At 43.6% G+C, this 27953-nt stretch overlaps 1 protein-coding gene across 1 annotated transcript in view; it reads right to left on the reverse strand.

Moving 5' to 3' along the window:
* Positions 1-20313, reverse strand: part of LARS1 (leucyl-tRNA synthetase 1) — a 35211-nt gene extending 14898 nt beyond the window's left edge. Inside the window, exons 1-23 of the mRNA XM_069954814.1 lie at positions 20202-20313; positions 17468-17580; positions 15015-15102; positions 14848-14928; positions 14618-14758; positions 13530-13691; positions 11522-11634; positions 9684-9747; positions 9476-9543; positions 8927-9152; positions 8030-8117; positions 7867-7943; positions 6598-6651; positions 6073-6213; positions 5823-5900; positions 5587-5672; positions 5343-5408; positions 5106-5188; positions 3024-3162; positions 2041-2253; positions 802-859; positions 639-702; positions 364-547 (exon numbers count right to left, since the gene is read on the reverse strand). Of these exons, the coding sequence (XP_069810915.1) occupies positions 364-547; positions 639-702; positions 802-859; positions 2041-2253; positions 3024-3162; positions 5106-5188; positions 5343-5408; positions 5587-5672; positions 5823-5900; positions 6073-6213; positions 6598-6651; positions 7867-7943; positions 8030-8117; positions 8927-9152; positions 9476-9543; positions 9684-9747; positions 11522-11634; positions 13530-13691; positions 14618-14758; positions 14848-14928; positions 15015-15102; positions 17468-17580; positions 20202-20207 (2393 nt within the window). The 5' untranslated portion in view covers positions 20208-20313. The remainder of the gene's footprint in view (positions 1-363; positions 548-638; positions 703-801; positions 860-2040; positions 2254-3023; positions 3163-5105; positions 5189-5342; positions 5409-5586; positions 5673-5822; positions 5901-6072; positions 6214-6597; positions 6652-7866; positions 7944-8029; positions 8118-8926; positions 9153-9475; positions 9544-9683; positions 9748-11521; positions 11635-13529; positions 13692-14617; positions 14759-14847; positions 14929-15014; positions 15103-17467; positions 17581-20201) is intronic.
* Positions 20314-27953: the final 7640 nt, after the last annotated feature.

Raw genomic sequence — 27953 nt, forward strand, 5'->3', positions numbered from 1 at the left:
CCCCAGCTGGCCACACAGTCCGTCAATATTCTCAGTGTAAGTCTAAGAAAAAAAAACTGATGAAATGAGCGGCTGGGGAGACAATAGTTGTGCCACACTCTCTACCCAGCTATATCTTCAGGTCAGAGCGTGTCTCAGCAGTGAGACCCACTATGATCAATAACTTATGGCATGTCAAAAGTTATTTTTAGTGACCGTACCCACTCCAATTTTCCCTGTGTCTAATGGTTGAGCCTCTGGGTAGCGCAGCTCTATATACAAAGCCTGTAGTGACCAACATTACTTGTTTTCTTGAATTAATACAGATTACGTTTTTTATGATAATGATTAAAAAAGTGAAAAGTAGAAAATGATAAAATGCACCTTTCAAATACCCGGTCATTATATGTATGGTTGGAGCCACTTCTCAGGCTCTCAAAATTGGCCAGCATTTCTTTAACCCATTCAACCCAGGTATACAAACGAAGAATGCCTGCATCAGCCATGGCTTCTACAAAGTTGGCATCTTCCACAGTATCACCAGCATCAGCGAGAGCAAGTCGCATCCCTAATATAAAAGAACATTTGACATTAAAAGAGGTGGACATCTTTATAAGGAAACGCCAAACCTTTATTATAAAGGGTTAAATCACACTAACCATCTGCCGAGAATTTGTCAATAGCCTCCCTTAGCGTAAGGAAGTTTCCTGTTGACTTGGACATCTGAGTAAAAACACAGAAATAAAAGTGACATCAGATATATCAAACCTTCCACCCCAAGAGCTACATGTGACAGCTAACAGAAGTGATATAGCACCATACCTTTTCTGAGTTCAGCAGCAAGTGTCCATTTGCCCTGACAGCCACCGGCCATTTTCCACTAATGTAAAAACAGAGCGATAAAGTAAAGTGTTTAACATCCAGTTCACATACAAGATCATTTTGGCATCCTATGACTATCTGTGGGAAGTGACAGGAGCTGCAGCTGATCTACAGAAAGGCAAAAATAAAAAAGCCTTCTGGCCGATATCCTTCCAGGTGAATGTATTATAACCCTGCAGCACAAGCTACACTGTTTATGTAATTCCTGGAGCTGCTTATGCAACTTCTCCAGCAAGAAGGTAAGAGGGCGACAGGGATACCCTAGGAGGGCATACACGCGTCCATAACATGCGGTCCATGCACGGACTGTAAACTGTGGACCAGACCATGGAACTCCAGTCATCATAACCGCACATAAAGTGAAGGGGATTGGGGCAACAAAATAACGTGAAATCTTGCATTACTGTTCTGACACAGTGTATCAGTACAGTAGCGTGAATATTCAAATAGTTTTGGAGCTCTCGGCATCAGAATAAATAATAATGTCAGGAGTTACAAGGTCTTGTCCGTATACAGTACGTGCACAGACCGTATATTACAGACGTGTAAATGGCCCCTTTAATCTAAAGAAAGGTGCGGGTCCTGTGGATATGCCATAAATGTCACAGATGGGAATAACCCTTTAAAGCTTTCAACAACACTTCACCATCACTAAAACTAGCAATGAATAGTGCATTTCCCCATTTCCTCAACCCCTTATTTAGTCTTTTTATGAAAAGACATCAATATCTGATCGGTCAAGGTCCAACACCTACCACTCCTACCGATCAGCTGTGTGCCAAAGCTGTGGTGAGGAAAGCTGCAAGCAGACAGTGCCACATATTTTGTATTGGCCATGCTTAACTCTCACTGAGGTGAATGAGAATGAGCTGCAGTAACCTACAGTAGCACAGTTAATGCACCATTCAAAGGGTGTCTACTTCCAGCTCAGTTCACCGCGTATTACAGGCACCGCAGGTCTTGAAAAATGCTGATTGCTGTAGTTTCCAGGTATCAGACTGCTGCAATCACATATAGATATCATAGCTGGCGGTTAGGCTAACAAGTCCTAGAAATAACCATAACTTTTAATAACCATAAACTCAATATAATGTTAAAGGAATCTTACATTGAAGCAAAAGTTTAAAAAAAAATCCAAATTAATCAGAACATCTCCTCTAAATCATGTCATTGACTCACCTATCTTCAGGCCACATAGCCACATGGTTGTATAGGTAATATGATAAGTGATTTGGGACAAGATCTTTGCCAGACGCCCTGAGATCAACTGGATACCAAAACTCAAACTCCTTCTTTAATTTGTCCAGCTTCTCCTTAGGGATGGATGTTTTTGGAAATGGTGCCTTCTTGAAGAAGATATAGTCCCACACTTCCTTGGTTAGTTGCTCTGGCCTTTGTATAAAAAGAGAATCACTTGCAACTAATGGTTATTATTATTATTATGTACTTATAAAGTAATATTGTATTGTTTGTATTTTATTAATGTATTTAGCTCAAGTATAATAAATATAATATGCAGACGTCGTGTATTTTATATAGTTTTGTTATAGAATATTTTTATCATGTTATTTATGGATCGTCCTAATTTGCTATATAGCAGATTTTTATGTAGCCCATTGGTTTTTATATTGTACTTGTTGATAAAGACGGTCCACTGCTGGCAAGTGTCTCGATATGTTACTTCTGGTCTGGATGGAACCAGAACTACTGCATCACCGAGGGGATGAGAATGCCGGTGTAAGTATGTCTTGACATGCAAAATATATTATATATGCACACACACACACACATTATATATATATATATATATATATATATATATTATATATTTTTATATATTCACATACATATATGGTTTGCATTTACACTGGAAGACATGATAAAAGGTGGGCAGCGATACCACCGAAACATGTTTCCATAGTGAACATACTGCTTAAATAAACGAATGAATGACAATACCTGTGGCTTTTACCTGGTGGTGTTGATCTGTGATCTTGGAGGGGGTTTAGAACACTAGGTGGTTCTTTCCCTTACAGCTGAATAAGTTAGCCGTGTAAATTTATTATTTATCCTTATTGGTACACTTGTGTGTACTGATTCTGCTCTTTTTGTTCTTCCTTACATAGCATTTAACTCTGGAATATAAACCAAGATTATTTTACCTGATACCAATAGGAGAGTCTCCTTTTCCACTAAGGTCATTCCCCTGCAGAAGGTGACAAACGGTGTAGTAGGCCATGTAAATTGTAGAGTCAGATAGAGATTCAATTAACCATTGCTCATCCCAAGGCAAGCGAGAACCTACAATGAAAAAGAAAAGACAGAATTACATACATACATCTAACAGTGCTGTAATAAACACTTTGTACATAAATTACATTATTTTACACCAATTCTTAATTGCAGCCTGTTTTATAGATCCAAGAGCTATATTCACAATCATGTCACTAGAAACATTATAAATGCCTGTTGGTTGGGTTGTATTTAAGCACATGTGGAAAGCAAATGTATCGCCGGACACCCCCCAAACCCCCTTTACCATTAGCTAGCTTTTCTCAATCCATGGCTGGTCCTGGGGCTTCCATTGTCTCCTGGTGCCAGTATTCGGGTTAAAAATAAAAAAACACAAACTTTTTTCCAGTGCTGTGGTGTCAAAGGGGCAGGGCCTGCAGCGCCTCTCTCCCGGCATTTCTTCTTTATTGGCAGGCCCCCAGGGCTGGATGTTAATCTTTGTAAGGCTGATGCTATAGGCCAGGGGTCCTCAACTGGCGGACTGCAGAGGGCAGCTGTCCGGACCCCTACTGCAGCTCAGTATACCTGTATACTGAGCTGCGCTGTTCCCTTCTGCACAGTAACTATGAGCGCTCATAACGAGCGCTCATAGTTACCGTGTAAGAGCAGATCTGGCAGAGAGGGAGTCATTGGCTCCCTCCCTGTCAGTCATTCTTGTGGCCGCCGTGGTCACAAGAGGCCACTCTGTCCTTTCTCTGGTTTCGGCGCTCGAGTGACGTCACTCGAGCGCAGACGCCAGGACAAGGGGAGAGCGGCCTCTTGTGAACGCTACAGTGCGGCCACAAGAGGGGAAGAGAAGATGAGATGCCCGAACCCAGGTGAGCACAAAGAGGGGGTCTATATACTACTGGGGGAGGCGCACACAGCGGGGGGCTATATACTACTGGGTGGCACAAAGCAGGGGTCTATATCCTACTGGGGGAGCGCATGGGGGCTATATGGGAGGTGGAGCACACAGTGGGTGTATATAATACTGGGGGAGCGCACAGGGGGTCTATATATTACTAGGGGAGCACACGGGGGGGGCTATATACTACTGGGGGAGCGCACAGGGGGGGCTATATACTACTGGCGGAGCGCACAGGGGGGCTATATACTACTGGGGGAGCGCAACATGTTTACTTATGATGTTCAGCTCGGACCTTCTCCTGACAATAGACCCCGGTAAGTGGACCTTCACTAAAAGTTGTTGAGTACCCCTGCTCTAAGCCCTGTACCTTTGACACCATGCGCTGAAATAAAAGTAGCTTTTTACTTGAATAATGAACTGAGCAAATCTAACAAATGGAATCGCTGTTTGCTATGTTGCTGCCATACACAGTGAAACAGACCAAGACGTGTATAGCAGAAGAAAATGGTTGGGCATGCTGGATTTTAAAATGCCAATCTTTTTGTTCTCAGGAAATTAAGCTGGCAATAGAAGTGTCTGGCAGAATACATAAAGATTTAGCTATCAGTTAAATGTTTGACAGATGTATTGCATGGCCAATTTTAAGACAAATTCAAACATGATCGAAAATCTGTGGGTTTTACATGAGGAGGACGTATTTCTAGACAAAGATTTTTATGTTCATACTGGCACACAATTTTTACCACATTTAATGTCACAAGTGAAGTTTATCAATGAATCCACAGCAAAATCCACTTGTAACAAGAGATTCTGTGAGATGTCATTCTCCGTCTGTAGCATTTTGAATACAACACTGGAATGTACTACAGATTAAAAACCAATTGCATCTCACTCTTATGGAGATATAGGTAAACTGCATTCACAGGTGAGCACATTGGGAGGCGGGAGATGTCCTGCACCATAAAACCATTTGTTTTCTCAGCTAGCGACGACTTCTGAGGTTCCAGCACTGGTAACCTTGAAGCATCTGGATCTATCAAGATACATGCACCTCTTGATAAATCCAGTGCATTAGCACAGGGGAAGATGTGGTCAGACTCACCCAATCCATATGTCCTGGAGCAGGCATGTTCTTGCAGCCAGCCAAAAGTGGCTTCAAAGTTCCTTCGAGTCTCTTCACAGAACCTTTAAGCAAAAGAAAACTAATGTATTACCTATATATGCAGCCCTTTTAGAGATGGGTAAAATATTAATTCTGTATTCACTTGATACTGTAACAGAGATAGAAAAGTGAATATTATATGTAATTTCCCAAGTGGTTACATAAAAGCACGCTTACGTTTCCAAGTTCTTCAAGCATTCTGAAGTCTGTTTCTTCCAGTTGTCTTCCCCGTAATCCAGGTACCTAGGCAAAATACACCACATAATTTCAGCCTGGTGTTAAAATATTTAACACTTTAAAGGCCTCGGCTGCACTCTTACAACAGCATTACTGGTAAGTACAAAATGAAAAGGAAAGACAATAGGAATATATCACTTAACTCAATTGTGAAGCTGGAAAAATCAGTGAAAAGAATACTCACCATTGGTCACATAGGGCAACAACGCATTCATCAGCTGAACGGGACATAACCTGTTTCTCCGGCTCCATGTATATGACAGCTTCATTCTATAAAGGATGGAGGATATACAGCATTAACAATCTATTGGTAAGAGTTTCCAGGTTTTAGGCTCTATTACACGTATTGATTATCAGCAAACCAGTAAGCAGATTGAGTAAATAAAAATAAAATAAAACACACATCATTGAAAAACATACATCATCAATCATCTTTTTCTGGATGGTCTTTTTGACATCTTGTACTTTCTTGCCTTCATATCCAGGAACTAACATTACCTGGGGAGCAAAGGAAAGGTAGGTCAGAAAAGCTTGCCAGGGTTTTTTACGAGCCCTACCCAACCCATCACTACAGTAATATTTCATCAGGGACAGACATATATTCTATAAATAATAATAAACAGAACCCTAATCAATGTACAATGTACTCCCTCACTGTAACAATACATACCCCCTCATAGAATCCTTTCAAGTAAACTTTTTCTTTTGCTTCCGCTAACTTTTCCCGGTCATTCTGGCTTTGGATTTTCAGCTCATCACAGACCAAGGGAGCAGAGAGATTACCAAAGCCAGGGATGTCGATGATGGGTACCTAAAGGGAAAAAGGTTTACTATAAAATACCAATGGTCACTATCTAAAAGGAACTGTTAAGATTGCACATGTTGTATTCCCATTAGGCTGTGAATGAACACGTACAGACTAACCAGGGGTAGGGAACCTTGGCTCTCCAGCTGCTGCAAAACTACAACTTTCATCATGAGAGCTAAAGCTTTGGCTGTCCAGGCATGATGGTAGTTGTAGTTTTGCAACAGCTGGAGAGCCAAGGTTCTCTCTACCTGGACTAAGCTAAGCAGACTTGACATAATAACGCCTCAAGACTAAACAGAAAAAGAAAAAAAAAAACTTGAGTACTAGCATGCAGAACATAATACATTGTAATAAAAATGTACACCTATTCACAGGACATATACTTACAGGTTCAAAGGGCAAAACCATGTCATCTTTAATCCCATACTTCGCTCTCAGTGCCTGCAGAAGAAAAATAAAGTGGAGTAGAATTACAAGGCCATCTTGATTTTGACTGTCAGTGTTTTTATATGCTGGATCTGATGAAAAGATATGCTTATAATATCTTAGGTGATACTGTTCTGAGCATCTGTAACTGTCCATGGGCCACACAATACAATTTATACCAGGTGGAGCACACTACATGCTATAATTTACATTTAATATTCTTAAATGAATTATAGTAAATCTACTAAAGCCATCCGCTTTTCCCAAAGTAAGTGCCATGGGTGACACAAAGGAGTTGCACACTTTTTGCACAAGGTGGGTCTTACTCACAATTCAGAAACTTGTGTACTCCAGGAAACTGAAGTTCCAGAATGATACATTCCTCTCAGTACACCAATACTGACTGCAATGACTGTCCACAACCCTTAGGCAATGGAACTGCTGATGATATGTGCAAGAACTAGGTTGGCCTATGATCCTGAATATAGGGAATGCATGGAGAAACCAACCCACCTTAAACAAGACAAGCTACAGAAGGGGTTTACCTTTACTTAATATAGATTGTAAAATAAAATCTATGTGTCAGGGTCAATGATGTGGGGTCTTCTATGCATGTGGAGGGGTTTCAGTTTTGGTTTTTTTAAACAAATATTTATTGCGCCATACATAGATCTGCATATACAATTGGTATAAAAAGCATAAGATATACACAAATACACTGCATTTTTCACAAAATAGTAATAACAATATCCATTGTCTAATCCCATGCAGCGTACAAAGACGGTAACAAGTCCATATGTCTGGAACCAAGTAGTATCCCTTTAAAATCATTTGCGAATCATGAGCAGAGATGAGGACTGATACGATGGAGAAAAGTAACATGACTGAACCAAAACATCTGGATCTAGACTGTGCCCAACTGGTATTGATGTAGTATTAGAAAAGTCACATGCCCTTTAGAATATTTATAATATGACGTCAAGAAGTATTATTAATTAGATGGCAATAGTGAAAATTGAGTCCTCGGCGTTAAAGCGTCAAATGTTCAATAATCCTAGGGAGCCCTTGAGATCCTCTGTGCAGTAGCAGGGGTTTCAGGTGTTACATATGTGAGTATAGGATAAGCAACTGATGCTCATTGAGCTGGAGTCTACATGCAAGTCCCTCTAATTTCCCTGTTTGTGCTTCACTAATGGACCCAAATGATCTTAATAAAAGGAAAATACTAACTTGTTTTTTCTTCAAGTCTCGCAAAGCTGCAATGTCATCTGGAGCATCGGAAGGGACGCTGGTCACCACCCCGGTGCCTGTGACACAGAAGGAAAACAATGTTAAAAAAAACTTGCATTTTTTTTATCCTGAAAACTATCCGGGAGAGCCATTCCCCCCTTACCTTTATCCTCCTTAATGGTGAGCATAGGCAAGGCATAGATCACTTTGTATGAAGTCAATGGTGCAGACAAAGCAGCTCCTAGAAGATCCTAAAATGTCAGGGATTAAGATGCATTATAACAGGGAGACTTTTGAACCAGAAAGCAGTAAGCATACAAGACTTGTTCATTTAAAGCACAAACAGCTCATGGCATCAACAAATGCTTCCTGCGGGACTGTTTTATTAATAAGTCTCCGAATTCAGACTGGGTGTACTTGAAGAACTGATGGGGTTTCCTTCTAATAATCTGGAATTTATACACATTTAATTCACAAGCTGAGTCTAACATTTGCATAATCCTTCCTAAAATTGTAAGAAGATTATAGCAAACTCTTCAGTGGATGTACATCCCTAGGTGAACTGTACCTATGAAGGATAGCTCAACCCCGCTGTGATGTAACAACTTTAAGGGTATGTTCCCACCGGGCAGAACCCCCGCTGCGGACTCCGCTCAGAATCCTGCTTGCCTCAATGTAATGCGTTGCGCGCCTCCGCTCTCTGCTCAAAGAATCGACACGTCCACGGTGAGGGGTCCACTCGAAATTTCCAACAGTTTTACTCAGTGTGAACGGTCCCTAACACTGCAACGCCCCCACACACTATAGATTTAAAAAAAAAAAAAAAAAAAAAAAAAAAAGAAGGTTGTCTGAACCTACTGATTCTAATGGACATAGTGGCCCCCTTCACCGAACTCTCCTTGGACAGATGATGTCAGGGGACTGACGTATAGTATCCAGGACATCGCACAACATTTCTCTTAAGTCATACAGGTTGCATAAACAAAATTATAGGTATCATTACACTACTCTCTCAGTTTTGAGGGCTCAAACCACACCACCAGTATAAAAGAACACTAACCTCTCCCATCAGCTCCTTCACCACTGGTACAACACCATTGTCTTTAGTGAAACCTTGGTACGACATGTTCCTGGCTGCCCTTTGAGTGCAGACAAATATGTCACCATTGGCTGTCTCAAATGCGATGTACGGCATGTCAGGCCGAAGCCAGCAGTTGGTCTGTCCAAACATGGTTTCTGGGCGCAAAGTGGCAGCTACTAGGAAAACATTTCTTCCTTTCAGACCACTAGAAATGAATACAGTAAGAAAACGTTATTTGTAAATATAGCCAGATATATTCCAAAGAGAGGAACAAAAACTGCAAAATGTTTCCAGAATAGAGACCTAATAGCCATCCTGACTGGTGTGTGGAATTGATCACCATCTGACTGCATCTTCCATCTCAGCTTTAAAGTATGCATATCATTTCAGCAAACCTCGGTCGTACCACTTTAATAAACTATAAACGTATTCTAATTTGCAAAAAAAAAAAAAAACCTTACATGCTTTTTTTTCATAAAACTGGACATCAAGAAATGGACTTAAAATTAAAGGGAAAAAAAGACCTACCTCAGTTTCACTGGATAAGGTTCCAGGACCTTCATTTTGATCAGTGTATACTCTTGTGGCCCCACACCCTAAAATGACAAAACAGGAATATTAAACTATACATACTACTAATACTATGCCAAGCACAAACAAAACAAGCTCAATGTGTGGAAAATTCAAGAAATGTGTATCATAAAATCTCTACAGAAAATGAAGCAAGAACCCTAACCTCTCCGGTCTGTCTGTCATGGTCCATACACGGCTGACCGTCACGCGGGGAATAGATAGTGTACCTGAGAGGAAGGAAAATTATAAGAAGAAACCAATCAATGAAAAAATAGTACAAAACTCATTTTAAGGGTACCTTCACACGTACCGGATTCGAAGCGGATTTCACGCTGCGAGTTTGCAGCAAAATCCACTGCGAATCTATGTAGTGTGAAGTTCTATGTGGTTACATATCCGCAGCGAAATTTTCGCTCTGCTGCGGATATGTAACCCGGCCCCTTTAACTTCCCACAGCCCCAGCCCGGAGCATACATTACCTGCTCAGCGCCTTGGCTGTGTGTAAAGCTCCCTGCACCCCATCAGCCAATCAGTGCACGGCACCAAGCAGGTAATGTATGCTCCGGGCAAGGAGCTGCGGGCGGTTAAAGGGGCCGGGTTACATATCCGCAGCAGAATTAAAATTCCGCTGCGGATATGTAACCACATAGAACTTCACACTACATGGATTTGCAGCGGATTTCACTGCAAACTTACCGTGTGAAATCCGCTGCGAATCCGGTACGTGTAAAGGTACCCTTAAAATACTTTTAGGGGGAAAAAAAAAAAAAAACACTTTCTGCCAAATGTGTGACGTACAGGGCTGTGGAGTCGGTAAGACGCAGCTCCGACTCCAACTCAGACTCCTGAATTTTATCAGGACCGACTCAGACTCCCGACCCTTCATAAATGGCCAGTCATATACTAGGGGAGTTATTTATCACACTGGCTCAGCAGCTTCTCCCTAATGTCCTACATGAGTGAATAAGGAAAGATATAAAGCAGCTTCTCCTGTGTGTGCAGTGGATGCAGCCAGTCTCCAGCCTCCATGTCCTGAACAACTCCCAACTAGACTAGATGGAGCAGATGGTCTTTTCCTGCTTACAATCTTCTATGTTTCTAACTAAATATTCACCATACACACAGACACACTGCTAACAATGCCAGATATCTGTGATATAGAGGTCAGCCATAGTGATATAGAGGGGTCACACATAGTGATAAAAAGAAGTCATACATGGTGATATAGAGGGGTCACTGTGGGTGTGGGGGCACGCCACAGCACACACACACACACAGCCTGCTGCAGCCACAGTACACACATACAGCCTGCTGCAGCCATAGCACACACACAGCTGCAGCAGAACACTGAAGAAAACCACCACTAGAGGACAGATGTTACTGCTATATTACTTATGTCTTCTTCTCCTCCTCTATATTACACAGGATATCTTCATATTACACTGCCGCTAATATACAATCACCCAGCATCCAAGAAGAGAACAGCACAGATCTCCCCCAACACAATGAGGAACAAACTGCCAAATAGTGACCAACAACTTTTCCTAGACCACCCTTATCTAATAGGGCCAGTGCCAGTGTAGAATGTTGCTCATAATATATATTGATGAGCAAAACTTATAAAATTCATATCAAAACTCAATTTTAAATTGTTCTAAGATTTTTTTAAAAGCTGGAGTCGGAGTCGGTACATTTTCAGACTCCAACTCCGACTCCAGCCAAAACTAGTTCTGACACAGACTCCACAGCCCTGGTGACATACACAAGTTTTCACCTTTTAAAGCAGACATATCAGAGAAGAAAGTTCTCCTTGAACTACACAGGTACACTGAAGCTCTATTTTATTTATTTGAAAAAGGGTTTACAAAACTTTTAAACTTTTATATTTGCATAAACCTGCTGTGACTGTAAAACCTTAGAATACAGGGTGCGCTATACAACGTGATGGACTTACTAACACATTACAGGAAATTTCACTGTAATAAATGATGAAAATTTTACCTTTTGCCAAATTTGATTCTGTTCCTCTCTTTCAAGGTTAAGAATTGCCATTTTACAAAGGAATCGTAATACGGATTGACATCAGTGGTAATAAAGGAACGACGCCAGTCAATCTAGAAATGAACCAAGTTTAGACTGTCAAATAGGAAATGTCAAAACAGGTGCAGGTGACTATTGATGGTTAAAACAATACATGAAATTGTGCAGCAGAAGCCTGAACTTCCAGAACAGCTTGTGGTGGTGACAACACAATGTCCTACACAATGCCACTTTTTAGGGTTGCAGTCTATGGAATTACATAAAGGAATAATACTTTTTTCACCCTATTACCCCTATACAAAAAGGGGGGTTTATCATCATGCACCCCTGGAGAAAACAACGAAAATGGGGCAGAGACCATTTTTCACAGCGTATGGCAGCCGTATCCCCTGCTCGTCCGATAGGCGGGCGCGACAAGGTAGGGAGATGGCATGGCCTCCTCCTGTGCCTGATTTATTAAGATTTACTCCTGGAAACAGGCGTATACCAGGCAAAAATCTACGCTTGCTTTAGAGCAGATGTAGACTTTTGCGCAATGCCGGGCGACAGCCGGTTGTACTAAGAGACGTGTGCCTCTTAGTAAATCCGACCAGGGAGAAAGAGGACAGGGCCTTATTTAAGACTAGTGCACTCATACACCAGTCTTGATAAATGTCCCCCAAGTGTACACAGACACACATGCACTTTGGTGTTCTCCACAGTCTGGGCTTGTAGACTATTATGACCGCTCACATCATGCAGGTTGCATCTACAGGATATCCTATTTCATGCAAATACAACATAATCCTTGTAATAGATTATCATATAATGGAAACATCTTCAACATTTCTGCCAACAAAACAAAAAACATTAATTTTTAAATATGTTTTTCAGGGGAAAATAAATATTTGCTATATGCTTTCCTGTGTCAAAATAAAAGCTAGCAAGTTTTCTGGTCCCCACTGTGGTCCTCTTCTTCCACCTTATAACAATGTTTCATGCCTACTAAGCCAATCACTGGGCAGAGTGTACTAAGTGTCAAGTAAAAGAGGATGACAATGGAGACCGAAATATGGGACAGCAGCATGTGAGTGATGGAAGGAGTTAGGGTCCTATTACACTGAGCGATTTTTTACGATTAACAACTAACAATAAACGTTCGCAAACGAGATTGTTTATCGCTAACCTGAAATCGTTCACCATATTACACAGAATGATAGTCGTTTGTTATGATCGTTACTATGAACGCTTACTCCTTCTGATCTCAGCAAAACAATGAACAATGTTTAATTACACTGAATGATTAGTGAACAAATACGGAACTTGAGTGAACGAATGTGGAATTAAAGTGAACAATTAGTGAACGATTTACAATAATTTTAGGTTCAGATCTAAATCAACGTCACACTAACGGTTTTTCGATCATTGCCTGCAACTGCACAGAAGGATTATTGTTTAGATTCGAACGATTTAACGATTTTTCACACAAAAATCGTCCTTTGTAACATGGCCCTTACAGTGTATTAGTTTAGGGCAGTGCTTCCTTACTGACACTACTTTAGGCCAGTGGTCCCTTCTGGTAACATTCAGCGTGGGGGGGGGGGCTTTCCCTACCTGCAGATTTATATATAATTTAGATAATATGTATATCTAAATCTTAAAAATAATTAAGAGAATAAGTTACCTTACCATTTGGACAAGTGTTACTATCATTTAAAAAATACATGTTTTTGTTTTTAACATACCATAAAACTGGCTATGACCTAGGTCTTATTATACTTCATAACCTATAAATATACACAATTATAGAATGTGATATGTATATAAGGTATATATGCACTTCAGTACAGTTGCTTTGACCATCCAAACACTCTCCCTAATCTAACTGGAAATATGTCAGACATCCTTGTAATAGCAATTATTTATTTTACCATTGACATTCACCAAGAGCTTTCCACCAGATCAATGTATGTCTGCAGAATGAACTTACCTTTAACCCCATGCTCTTGAGATCTTCTACAGCCAAAGGGGGGAAATATTCAAGCCAGTGTTCAGCCTCAGAAAAGCTTACTATCTCTTCATCGGAAAGACCAAGAGACTTCATAATCCCCCATTGGTATTTTGATGATCCAGTCTTTGCTGCGGCTTTACTCTGTTAAAGTGAACAATTTTTAGGACAGATAAGCAAATACATTAGCTGCTGCAGCATATCATACACGTGTATGTTACCAATGTCTCCATAGAAATATTACCATGGACCTATCAGCCCTCCAAACTTTTAGTAAATGCTTACATGACTCTTAAAATAAAAATTCTGGAGCACATATTCCTATATGTTTGTTGTGCCGTTCCTGGTATCTCTCCTGGAAATGTATTAATAAATTGACATCTGGGTGTTACCAAACAGAGGTGGGTCCCTATACTGTCTGAGACTGTTAGACTGTCTAGAGACATATCTTATCAAAGTGAGTAAGGATAATACCCCATTGTCAGATTATTCATACATTGCACAGCATAATTAAAAAAAATAAATAAATAAATAAATAAAATAATAAACCGCAGCCTTGGTACATTTTCAGGAATACAACCATTTAAAGGGGAACTATCAGCAGGGTAGGCAAATCTAACCTGCTGATAGCCCCCTATAGTGCTTGGGATGCTGAGGAGGAAGGTATGTGTCCTTCTCTTCAGTGTCGGTCCCACACTGTTAGTCGGGGTAAAAGTTGCTCTGGAGCACTGTTAGGAGCACTGCCGCATCATCCTCAGCAGGGCTCCTAACAGTTTACCAGAGCAAAGATTACTCTGACAAACAGTGCAAGACTGGCGCAGAGGAGGAAGATAACACACATGCCTTCCTCCTCAGCGTCCTGGGAACTATAAAGGACTACCAGCAGGTTAGACTCGTCCTGCTGATAGTTCCCCTTTAAAGTGTTCTTATCATCAAGGCCGCTGCCGGATCAGCAGTGAAACTTTTGTTCTCTATGGCTACGAACAGGCATGAGACTGTAATGAGTGTGACCATTCTAATCCATGGTGTGTTCTCAGCCATGGAACTCATCATCTTCCATAATGCATTACCTTTTTTCCCTTAGCTTTATCCTTGATAACCAGCTCATCCTCTTTCTTAGACGCTGGCTCTTCATCCTCTTCCTCCTCTTCAGGAAATTGTGGTGGGCATCCATATAACTCCATTTCCCTCTTGAGCTTATCCGCACATGCCTGCAACACAAGATCATGTTATTAGAGCCCACCATAGCCATACGGAGAGCAAATCACCAATATGTCAACAAACTCTGGCTGTAACTTACTTTGATGGGCATGCCAGTACAATGAAGTCCAAAGGGAAACAAACATGTCTTGCCTTTCAGTCTTTGGAAGCCTACAGAGAACTAAGTACACAAGATGATGGGATAGTAAGCTCATCAGAATTTTCAGTATATAGCATAAAAAGAAAGCTTCACATAAGATGTCTTACCTCACATTTAGATAGGGAGAATGTATGGCCCAGGTGAAGACGTCCATTCATGTAAGGATAAGGAAAGGTCACAAGGTATTTGTCTTTGCTGTAACACAAAATTTCCTTGAATTAACTGCGGATGAGAGGGTATTCTTCTTCATCAGAAGGCTATCAATGTAAATCTGCGTTCTGATGGTTGTGGGCCACATGTGGCCTCCTGGTTTGAAACTTGGACACCCTGATAAAATAATAATACATAACTACTATACCGCGACTACTAAATTGTGGCTTACAAATATATGCCCTGGTAAAATCCTATAATAAATTCCTATCAGTCTGCCTTCTCTGATCAGGTTTATTTGACATAGCAGGTATGAGTAAAAGTTATCCCTGACATTATATATATATATATATATATATATATATATATATATATATATATATATATATATATATAATCTCAAACGATATAGGGTCCTTTTACACAGGTAGATTGTTTGCCCAATCAGGGCTACTCGGTCAGATATTGCCCTGTGTGATATAGAAAACGATCAGCTAAGGACCCAATGATCAGCGGATTGTTGTCTTTCAGCAGGTTTAAAATCATTGTCAGCCGACTGAGCATTGCTCCTTGTAATGTGTGGTCGCGGCTGATGAAAGCGCAGAAAGAAGAATAAAAGCTATACTTTACCTCTCCACGTTCCCCCGCATCCTACGAGCTTCTCCTGACTCACTGCAGCCGCCGCTAAAGCTCCTGAAACCGTGTCTGCAATTATAGGCCATCCGGTCTCAGCCAGTGATTAGCTGAGCGGCTTGTCAGCTCAAAGACGCCTCTGAAGTGCCAGCGGCGGCTATGGGGAGAACTCTGAAGGATGGAAGGAAGTCAGGGAGTGCAGAGAGTTAAAGTATAGCTTATATTATTTTATATATATGCAACCACGGCTAATGATTATATACACTCACCGGCCACTTTATTAGGTACACCATGCTAGTAACGGGTTGGACCCCCTTTTGCCTTCAGAACTGCCTCAATTCTTCGTGGCATAGATTCAACAAGGTGCTGGAAGCATTCCTCAGAGATTTTGGTCCATTTTGACATGATGGCATCACACAGTTGCCGCAGATTTGTCGGCTGCACATCCATGATGCGAATCTCCCGTTCCACCACATCCCAAAGATGCTCTATTGGATTGAGATCTGGTGACTGTGGAGGCCATTTGAGTACAGTGAACTCATTGTCATGTTCAAGCAGAAATCGAGACTCATCAGACCAGGCAACGTTTTTCCAATCTTCTACTGTCTAATTGCTTGTGCAAATTGTAGCCTCAGTTTCCTGTTCTTAGCTGAAAGGAGTGGCACCCGGTGTGGTCTTCTGCTGCTGTAGCCCATCTGCCTCAAAGTTGGACGTACTGTGCGTTCAGAGATGCTCTTCTGCCTACCTTGGTTGTAACGGTTGGCTATTTGAGTCACTGTTGCCTTTCTATCAGCTCGAACCAGTCTGCCCATTCTCCTCTGACCTCTGGCATCAACAAGGCATTTCCGCCCACAGAACTGCCGCTCACTGGATGTTTCTTCTTTTTCGGACCATTCTCTGTAAACCCTAGAGATGGTTGTGCGTGAAAATCCCAGTAGATCAGCAGTTTCTGAAATACTCAGACCAGCCCTTCTGGCACCAACAACCATGCCACGTTCAAAGGCACTCAAATCACCTTTCTTCCCCATACTGATGCTCGGTTTGAACCGCAGGAGATTGTCTTGACCATGTCTACATGCCTAAATGCACTGAGTTGCCGCCATGTGATTGGCTGATTAGAAATTAAGTGGTAACGTGCAGTTGGACAGGTGCACCTAATAAAGTGGCCGGTGAGTGTATATAGTCATTGCTGCATGATCCTTGAGCAGTATAATAGGCTCCTTAAGCGCGCTGATCCAGCAAATTGGTGCTCGCTTACATAAAATATCGGGTCATACTTTTAGGATTGGTTCCCACATTTCTGGAGATCTGGAGCCACTCCGGATAAGAACACATGATGCAAGAAGCTGGATATGGTCCATCTGGCATCCTCATAGCCTGAATTGAGCATAGCGGCAAGGGATGCCAAGAGGTTTATTTATGCAGCTCGGCTATGACAAAAGGAAAACTATGCTGGGTCACCGGACATACATAAATTCCAGACAACCAATGATTTTATATTCCATCTATGGTCCTTCACCAACACTGAATCGCTCTGCAGGACTCATTGTATTATTAGGAATACATTAGGGTAGTGGTCTCCAATCTGTAGCTTTCAGCTCTTGCTAAACTACAACTGCGCAAATCTGTCCAAACATTGGCTGTCTGTGCGTGCCACAAGTTGTAGTATTGCAGCAACTGGCGAGCCACAGGTTGGACACTACTGCGTTAGGTAGATTGTATAAACCAGAGGTACACTTATGTTATAAAGAGGTTCATATAATCCAACTAAACTTGCCTGTTCTGTTTATCAGAAGCGTTGACTTCAAAAACCTTTCGACTCTCCCATTGTGCTTGGATATCATTTTCAATTTTCTTCAGGAAGTCAACCTTCGCCGTTCCCTTTCGCTCCTTGAAAAGCAGCACATAAGAGACAGGGGATTAGATAACAAGAAAGGTTTAGTACCTACAATGATGGAACCAGCAGGGGTGACCTACACGCTGCACAGTATGACCAATACCTGTCATATGCTAGCTATGAAATTCAGGGGCTAAAAAGTGACAAGAGATACAGGCATTATAGAATGGTGCACAGATATTTCAGACCTCTAATAGACAAAGATCAGTCATTATCTATAACTCATCAGCATTTATATATTAGTTCTGACTGCAACAATGGAGAAACATTAATGCTGTGTGTCTCTCTTTAACTGTAAAGATCACTGCACCGACACTATGAAAACAGCCGGTAACCTGAGAAATGTCATCTAAGGATGTGTGCTTAGCAGGCAAATATAAGACACACGATCTAAGGGTAAAAAGTCCATCTCTGAATAAAATGGAAATGATTTTAAATTGCTTTAAGAGAAGTACAAACACAAAAAAAAAAAATCCAACATAGGTTTCAATTTAGGATGCAGAAATTGAGCCAAATGTCAATCACCTAGAGAGGACCCTAAAATGACAATGTGACATTTGTCCTGGAAACACCATTGTACGTTTAGGTGAGAAAATAACTCTATGGTAACCAAATGAATGGTTCGGAAGACATAAGCCTATATTATGCGTACAGAGGAATGTCTGCTGGTGTGCTGCCAATGTCCACCCCCCCTACCCCCACCCCCGCTGATCATCGGGGGGAGATCTATTGATCAGATAGAAACAGTGGCTGTCACATTGACACAATAATATAAGTCAGTCACGGTCTGATCCAGCACAGACCAACAAAACAATGGATCAGCACAAGCACACCTTTCTGGAGCACTGGTGAGCCATGTGGGTGGGAGCGCCCTGACTCTCTCAATAGGAGCTCTAGCACATAACTGCACAGAAAATAAGTGACGTCATAAGCTCCCCATAAGTCATTGAAGTCAATGGGACTATAGTTTTCAAAAGCGACACTATGTAATTTTTTTGTTGGAAATCAATGCTGTTTCCATTGCAAAAACACACAGTTATAAGCCATGTTAGCATTCCCTTCAAGGGCCTGTCAGGTCTTCTGACTTTTTTTTATATATATTTGTATTACTATTAAATTACTATTTAAAGTGACTGTACCGCCAGGCCCAGGCTGAAGCACTGGAGGCGGGCCGACCCACCCCCAGTGGGAAGAAACTCCAGCCCCTTCATGACGTGACTCCATTAGAAACCTATCATAGAGGGTTTCCTCTCACTAAAGGTGGGTCGGCCCGCCTCCAGTGCTTTAGCCTGGGCCTGGTGGTACAGTCACTTTAAAGGGTCTCCACTATGGACATTTAACGCATATCCACAAGACTGTCACTGATTGGCTGAACAGGTAGGTCCTTAGGCTCACAGCACTGACCGGACACTATGTAAGCAGCAGCTCAACAGAGGCAATGGAAGTATGGGGTTTTTTCTCTATTTTATAAGAACTTGAATATTTACAGAAAATAATATATATAAATATCCATCCTTCAAAATACACTTTTATTATTCATACAAATTATGCAAAATATGTAAAACAGAGCAGAGAGGAGCTTGATCGCAGGATAGGGGTGAGAGCCAGAGATGGGGGGGGTCACATCTATAAGATAGGGGTGAGAGCCAGACATGGGGGGGTCACATCTATAAGACAGGGGTGAGAGCCAGAGATGGGGGGGTCACATTTATAAGACAGGGGTGAGACGCAGAGGTGGGGGGGGTCACATCTATAAGACAGGGGTGAGATGCAGAGATGGGGGGGGTCACATCTATAAGATAGGGGTAAGACGCAGAGATGGGGGGGTCACATCTATAAGACAGGGGTGAGACGCAGAGGTGGGGGGGGGGTCACATCTATAAGACAGGGGTGAGACGCAGAGATGGGGGGGTCACATCTATAAGACAGGGGTGAGACGCAGAGATGGGGGGGTCACATCTATAAGATAGGGGTGAGACGCAGAGATGGGGGGGTCACATCTATAAGACAGGGGTGAGAGACAGATGGGGGGGTCACATCTATACGACAGGGGTGAGACGTAGAGAAGGGGGGGGTCACATCTATACGACAGGGGTGAGACGCAGAGATGGGGGGGGTCACATATATAAGACAGGGGTGAGACGCAGAGATGGGGGGGTCACATATATAAGACAGGGGTGAGACGCAGAGATTGTATACGTTATTGCATCACCCTGTAATCTTACAGTCTACAAAGAGAGAAGAGAGGGTGTGCAGAGTCCTGCAGGAACAGCTGGATGCTCCCACTATACACATAAGGGGCCACTGACCATGATCACAGCAGACAGCACTCCTACACTGTAGCATATACCATAGCCCTTCACAATACTGCAAGCACTCACAGGTCAGGAGACATAAGATATGGGGAGTGGTGTGTGATGACAGCTGGGATCCCCCATACATGGGCACACTATGGGCTCTGCTGTATAAGCCGGCAGCCCTCACTCCCTTGTACTGATCACAGCTGTCTATACCCCGGCTCTAACAGCTGTATAAGAATTAGTATGTTATACACCGGCAGGACAGCCCGGTAACACACGCCCGGTACGGGGCAGCCCTCCCTGCTCACACTGACCGTCATGGTTCCCCACAGCAAAGGCCGATCACACTTGCAGGCTTCAGCTCTCTGTCACACACGTTGCCGGCTGCTAATCGGAAGTCGGGACTTTTGCCTGCAAAGCATGCCGGGCAATGTAGTGCTTCTCTACACCTAGCATAACAGAGTGAACTCATCCCAGACCACAACTCCCAGCATGCATCGGGCTTCAGATTGCATCAGTTTTATTGACAAATAGCGTTCTTTACATGTCAACGGAGTTTTTCTATTGGACAGTAATAGGACCATAATTCATTGCGGTAGAGGCACAGATAGGAGGTCGTGGACAGTATACATCCCCGTGTATGTGAGGGTAGTGCCGGGCTGGTGGCTCTGTACTGTGGAGCTGTGGTTATACCTTGGTATGAGGTAGAGTCCAATGCTATGCATCATGTTGTATCTGCAGCGTGAAGCTACATTGGCAGCAGAGGCCTAATGCAATCCCTGTATCCTACTACAGACAGCCGCTCACAGCTGACTCTTCCTGTGTCTCCCGACTGATCTGTTTTGTGAAAATACATTAAGTATTTTTTTTCCGATGGAGTGCCCCTTTAAATGGCCACTTTTCACAATAAACTCAGGGAAGAGGGCAGCACTATTTCTGTCCTTCACAAAACTTCATGGATAGGAAACTATTCACCAGTATTTTCCATTGTTTGGATTTGTAATAGCAACAGGACAGCAGAAATAATAGTACAGCCAGATCACTGACATGCCTGAAATGAATGGTGCTGGACAGACCCCATTGGCTTTAATGGAGGCCCTCATGTTTTCAGCATGGTTTTCTGAAATCTACAATAGGAACTAAGCAAAGCGCTTCCTTCCTATCTGCATACCTCCCAGGTGTCCCTCTTTTGGAGGGACAGTCCCTACTTTTGACTTACATCCCTCTGTCCCTCTTTGCCCCTTACATGTCCCTCTTTTTGACCTAGGAATTAGATTTGCATTAATAAACCTTCAATGTTGCTCTAGAAAGGGTCTGGTTTCTTACTGTATAATAGACCCAAACTTGCATATTATCCTATCATGTGGTGCAAGCTGGACCCTAAAAATTGTCATAATCCCATGAATCATGTGACATTATGGCTGCTGTCACACATGCAGACTAATTGAGTTCTATGGCCCCATACACACATCTGTAGGTGTTTGTGATCCGTTTGGGGACATGATCCATGCTGCAACAAAATGATGAAGCCATTGTTCGTCTGTGTCACCTATATGACAGGGGTCCCTGCTAGAGATGAGCGGAGGACTTTTGGTCCGACGGCATCGGCGCTCTCTCGTCATGCCTGTGATCCCAGCCGCATAGTTGCGATCCCGCAAATATGCGGCCAGGATAGTCCAGGGATTTCAACATCGATTCCCTAGAATATCCTGGCATATTCCCGGAAGAGCATCTATGCGGCCGGGATCACAGGCATGACAATAGAGCGAACTGCTTTCAGACCAAAAGTCCGAACAGTTCGCTCACCTCTAGTCCCTGCAAATGTCGACAGGAACTGAAACACATTTGTAATCCTCTCCGCAGTTTTGGGTCTGCAATTACAGACAGCGTTACTGATGTGTGAATGCGACCTAAGGATGCAGTCACACATACAGGATCTGCTGCAGATTTGCAGATATCGATGCAACTAAATGCATCAACCTGCAGCAGATCCTGGATGTATAAATGCATCCTTAAATTAAAAAGAAATGCCTGAAATTTTCCTAGCATGAACCACAACTGTCCCTCTTTGGCCGTCCAAAATGTTGAGAGGTAAGTATCTGCATTCTCCACGTCAGGCTGCGGGCTTTGAAGTCTGCTCCGCTCCGTGCCGCTCCTCCCAGGTGCTGGGAAAAGATGGATCCAGTAATGGGAAATTGGAGGAAGTGGGGAGGAGCGGCCCAGAGCAGACTTCAAAGCCCGCAGCCTGATGAGCAGAATGCAGACAGGAATGAAGCGCTTTGCTTAGTTCCTACTGTAGATTTGCTCATCTCTAGTTTCCAGCATTTTACCTCACACAGTGGTACAGCACACTGTACTGAGCCTTAGCACTATTTTCTTCACAATCTGTGGGGAAAGCTCCTAACAGTGAATCCAACAGCTTTTTTGTCCCTGTGTTCAGATTAGCTGCTATGATGTCCTTCATACTCTGCACACACACAGAGGAGCTTCCTTATATCTCTATAACACACAGTGTCCCGCCCCAGTCACTGACTGGCTGAGAGGGCAATACATTAGCCGAGTTGTGACGTCAGTGCAGCAGGAGTCCTGGAGCGGTAAGACAGCGCTATGGAGAGGTAAGTAGTACTTGTTTATGTTCCCCCCGCCCACTTGAAAATTATCAGTTTCTCTGGACAAGATTTACTTGTCCCATAAGTTTGCTGAAAAGTTTGGTCCCTTTTACACTGCACGATTTGTCAGCCGGAGGTCTTCAAAGTCGGACGACCGGGCTGCTCGAATGATCCTTGTATCATTTGTGCAGCCCAGGAAGGAAACTGACAGCACAGATATGTATATATCTGTGCTGTTAGTTTCCAGACCATAAGCAGCAGTGTATACTTTCTAGGCACCCTGCTTGTGATCCAGCATCCAGGTCTCCAGTCTTCCCACCACTGGCTGTATCTTCAGGCCCCTCCCATGGCTGTCAATCATTCTGGAAGAGGTGGGGCCTGAAGATATAGCAGTGGTCCAAGGACTGGGGAACTGTGTGTCAGATCACAGCAGTGCTGAGGGTAAGTATACACTGTGCTGTCAGTTTCCTTTTATCATTAACGGCGGCACATAACCCTGTTTACACAGGAAGATGTGTGGCCGACAAAACAAAAATTTAAAGCATGGTGAAGAGACTTGATGAGCCAAAGATCAGGAGTTTTCTCCGTCCTCCTTGGTGTCATTTTTCTAGCAACTCTCCTGGCTGATAATCCTCCCATGTATAAGGCCCTTTAGTAACCATAGAGGTATACAGCTTTGGTATAACTACAGTCGGTGTGGAAGCATGGAGGCTGTTATCAGTGCTGTACTGCACCAGTTATTAACCCTGCTTTAACGGTCTACCTTAGGGCACAATGTTATCTCATGATGACACTGAAAAAACAGAAGTGGAAAATTAAAATAAACGCATCTAAAGCATATTATAAGCCCTTCATTGTTCAGTTACATCACCCTTATTCACAAACAAAATCTAGTACCTACCAGTCTAGTCTTGCCACAAGTGAGCGGAAGAGTGCTTCCCCCGCTGCTGTATGAAAAGGCACGGACACAGCACCCAGGCTTTGGATGACCCAGCCAGACCACCAAGAGAGGCACAAGCAGCTCCCAGTTTCCTTGTCCACCATCTATACATAGGTGGCCCTTTCATTACACATCCATCTCTGCCCGGACCATTTCCAGGTGCTTAGCAGGATTAAATTTGGTGTCACGTCCCCATTGACAGCCGGTTGCCTTCATCTGCACTAGTGTCGTGAGCAGGAAACCTGGACTGCTACGAACTTTAGCGACAAGTCTAGGTTCTGCTTGGGATTCCGCAGCAGGTTTCAATATGGAGGCCTCGAGATGAGTGCTTTAGGCCAGGACTACATGACAACTTTGGTCATGCACCTCTTATTCAAACTATTTTGTGCAACGTGCCTTTGTGTGACTTTTTGGCTGTTAACATGATTACAGCCAAGTTACAGGTCTATGGTAACAAAGCTGTGTGCGAACTGCTAATCAAGATTTTTTGCAGCTGTACAACGTGATGTGAAACATTGCACAATCTATGTTGCCCATGTAGCCTTAATCCGACCTTTGCTATGGAGTGACACACTGTCCCACTGCTGGTGTGATGATCTGGGGCACCATTGCATACAGCAGTCACCCCCAGTAGTGATACGAGCGATGAGCTCGCTGATATGTGCAGAACATCATGCACCCATGTGTTGTCTTTCATGGATAAGGGCCCTATTCCACCGGACGATTATCGTTTGCAACGATGTATCGATTAAAGATCTCAAACGACCGCTATTGCGAAAGACCTGAAAACGTTCACTCATTTCCATGGAACGATAATCGTTACTTATGATCGTAATTGCGATCGTTTTTCTTCACTATTTATTCGCTATTGCGTTCGTATCTATTGCGAACGACCGAACAACGTCTTATTCAATGCGAACGATTTGCGAACATTTTGCGAACGAGCAACAATAAAAATAGGTCCAGGTCTTATAAAGCGATCAACGATTTCTCGTTCGGTCATTATTCGTTAACTGCATTTCAACCGAACGATTATCGTTTAGATTCGAACGATTTAACGATAATCTGAACGATAATTGTCCGGTGGAATAGGGCCCTAAAGCTCACTTGCACACAGCAAGGGTTTTCCTGGAGTGTTGCTGTAATCTGACCCTAGCTCCCGACCCCCCTTTAGAGCCCCCTATACTCACCTAATCCCGCCGGGTCCCGCTTCTGGAGGTGGTCGGGTGATGAAGATCTCAGCCGCTGCGGCCCGGCGCGTGCGCTGAGAGATGAGTCCAACACCCATAGAGAATGACAGGAGTCATTCTCTATGAGCGCTGGACTCATCTCCCAGCGCGCGCGCCGGGCTGCAGCGGCTGAGATCTCCGTGACCCGACCGGATCCAGAAACGGGACCCGGCGGGATTAGGTGAGTATAGGGGGCTCTAAAGGGGGGTCGGGAGCCTGTCACCCCGGCACGGGGGGTGACAGGTTCCCTTTAATAAAGGAAGATGAGCAATTGGTGAGGGCTGTTTCCTTTTGTGGCTGTTTCCCAGGAATGTCTCTACTGATTCACAACATTTCCTTGGCCTGCCCTGTAGCCAGTTTTATTACCAGTCAGACACTTGTGGGACCAGCTGGGATGCCAGCTTCATGAACCTACGAATGTGCTGGATCTACAGGCCCAGCTGCAACATCTGAGGGCAAATGTGCTGCAGGATGCTATATGGAACCTCTATGTCTCCATGCCCAACTGGATTTCATCTTGGGCTGAACATTTAATGGACAGAGTTTGCTGTATGCAAACAAGAAGGCAAAAGCCTATTACTTGTATACACACTACTGGGTTTGCCTAATAGAAGTGCTTTTCAACTGCATCAAAACTGCAATGTGTAAACATGCTGTATAGTGTATATAGTGTGGTTGGATGCAATGGTTATGTAGATGAGAAAGAAACGCCTGCCTTGTTAAATCTAAAATCTTGAAGAAAACATTTTGGAACATGCGTCACTTCAATAAAGAATTCCCTTTATTGACATTTCCTCAGTAGGGGCAACAGATAATAAGGGGGGCACCCTCCATGGGAGAGGTAAATTTCACACAGCACTCTTCCTGACCCACAGGATAACTAGGGGATAAATAGCTGATAGGTGGGGGTCTGACCACTGGGGTCCACACCAACCCTGACAACCAAGGAATATGCTCTACTAAAGAAAGCAGCGTACGTCATCTCCCATTCATTCTCTATGGGGGCCCTGAACACTGCTAATGGGATAACCCCTTGAAAACTATGGAACAGCTATGTGCGGTTTTATGGTGCAGTTATTGGCAGCACAGCTCTCACATGCTGGTAATACCTAACTTGAAAAACTGCAGCAACTAACAGTAAAACACCTGCAGTATTCCAGATTTTTTTTTTTAGTTTTAGTTTTTAACAGCACAAAAAACAAACAAACAAACAAAAGAATGAACCTGAGACTCACACATAGCAGTAGCAAGCTATGCAGATATATGACCCTATTGCCCATTATAGGGAACCATTTTAGACTGGGCTACATGAAGACTGTGGCTGTTACATAGGATCATACTGCCTATGGCCAGGGAATGGGGCTGCATTCTGATACCCATTCCGGGGGGTTATTGGCACAGCCACATGTGAATGTCCACCCGTCACTAACATTGGCTGGGATGCAGTATGATTCTGGGGGCCTGGCATGGGTATCTTTGCCAGTACAACCTATCTGGTGGTCAGGGCCGGCGTTAGGGGGGGGCAAAGTAGGCACTTGCCCAGGGCCCCCATCCCCCAGGGGCCCCCTAGCTCCTTCCTTCATTAGTGGAGCAGGAAGCAGAGCAGCACAAGCAGCTCCCCTGCTCCTCTAATGAACGAAGGAGCTGAGCTGTGAGGACGGAGCGCCCCTCCTGCAGAGCTGCCTGTGCCCTACAGAAGAGGAGGAACGGCAAGCCCAGGTAAAAAAATAGAGGGGGAGGGGGGGGGGGTGTTGGGGAGGCGCGCGGGGGGGGGGGGGGTGTTAGAGGGTCACGGAGACTGGGGGCGGGACTTGCGGCCAGGGGGCGGTGCTTACGGGCACGGGTGGGCGGAGCCTCGGGTGTCTTTATAAAACAGTAACCCCCTCCCCATGTACTAGCCTAGCGAACAGTATACAGGAAGGGGGCAGGGGATCTTGTATGATGCAGTCCCCCCTTCCACCATATACTGTTCAGGGCCCTCCTCCCTCTGTATCTATGGGCACCAGGCCCTGAGCAGTACATGATGGAGGTGGGTGCTGAATCACACAGTATCCTGTATGATAAAGTGCCCCCATATCTCTCCTCTGCTCTACTACTACCCCCAATACTACTCCTAATACTGCTCTACTATTACCCCCAATACTACTCCTAATACTGCCCTACTATTACCCCCAATAGTGCCCTACTACTACCCCAATACTACTCCTAATACTGCCCTACTACTACCCCCAATACTACTCCTAATACTGCTCTACTACTACCCCCAATAGTGCCCTACTACTACCACCATCAATACTACTCCTAATACTGCTCTACTACTACCCCCAATAGTGCCTTACTACTACCCCAATACTACTCCTAATACTGCCCTACTACTACCCCAATACTACTCCTAATACTGCCCTATTACTACCCCCAATAGTGCCCTACTACTACCACCATCAATACTACTCCTAATACTGCTCTACTACTACCCCCAATAGTGCCCTACTACTACCCCAATACTACTCCTAATACTGCTCTACTACTACCCCCAATAGTGCCCTACTACTACCCCAATACTACTCCTAATACTGCCCTACTACTACCCCCAATAGTGCCCTACTACTACCCCCAAAACTACTCCTAATATTGCTCTACTACTACCCCCAATAGTGCCCTACTATTACCCCCAATACTACTCCTAATACTGCCCTACTACTACCCCCAATAGTGCCCTACTACTACCACCATCAATACTACTCCTAATACTGCTCTACTACTACCCCCAATAGTGCCCTACTACTACCCCAATACTACTCCTAATACTGCCCTACTACTACCCCCAGTAGTGCCCTACTACTACCCCCAAAACTACTCCTAATATTGCTCTACTACTACCCCCAATAGTGCCCTACTATTACCCCCAATACTACTCCTAATACTGGCCTACTACTACCCCCAATAGTGCCCTACTATTACTCCCAATACTACTCCTAATACTGCCCTACTACTACCCCCAATAGTGCCCTACTATTACCCCCAATACTACTCCTAATACTGCTCTACTACTCCGAATACTACTCCTAATACTGCTCTACTATTACCCCCAATAGTGCCCTACTACTACCCCCAATACTACTCCTAATACTGCCCTACTACTACCCCCAATAGTGCCCTACTACTACCACCATCAATACTACTCCTAATACTGCTCTACTACCCCCAATAGTGCCCTACTACTACCACCATCAATACTACTCCTAATACTGCTCTACTACCCCCAATAGTGCCCTACTACTACCACCA

This window comes from Dendropsophus ebraccatus, chromosome 1, assembly GCF_027789765.1.
Source record: "Dendropsophus ebraccatus isolate aDenEbr1 chromosome 1, aDenEbr1.pat, whole genome shotgun sequence".
NCBI classification, from domain to species: Eukaryota; Metazoa; Chordata; class Amphibia; order Anura; family Hylidae; genus Dendropsophus; species Dendropsophus ebraccatus.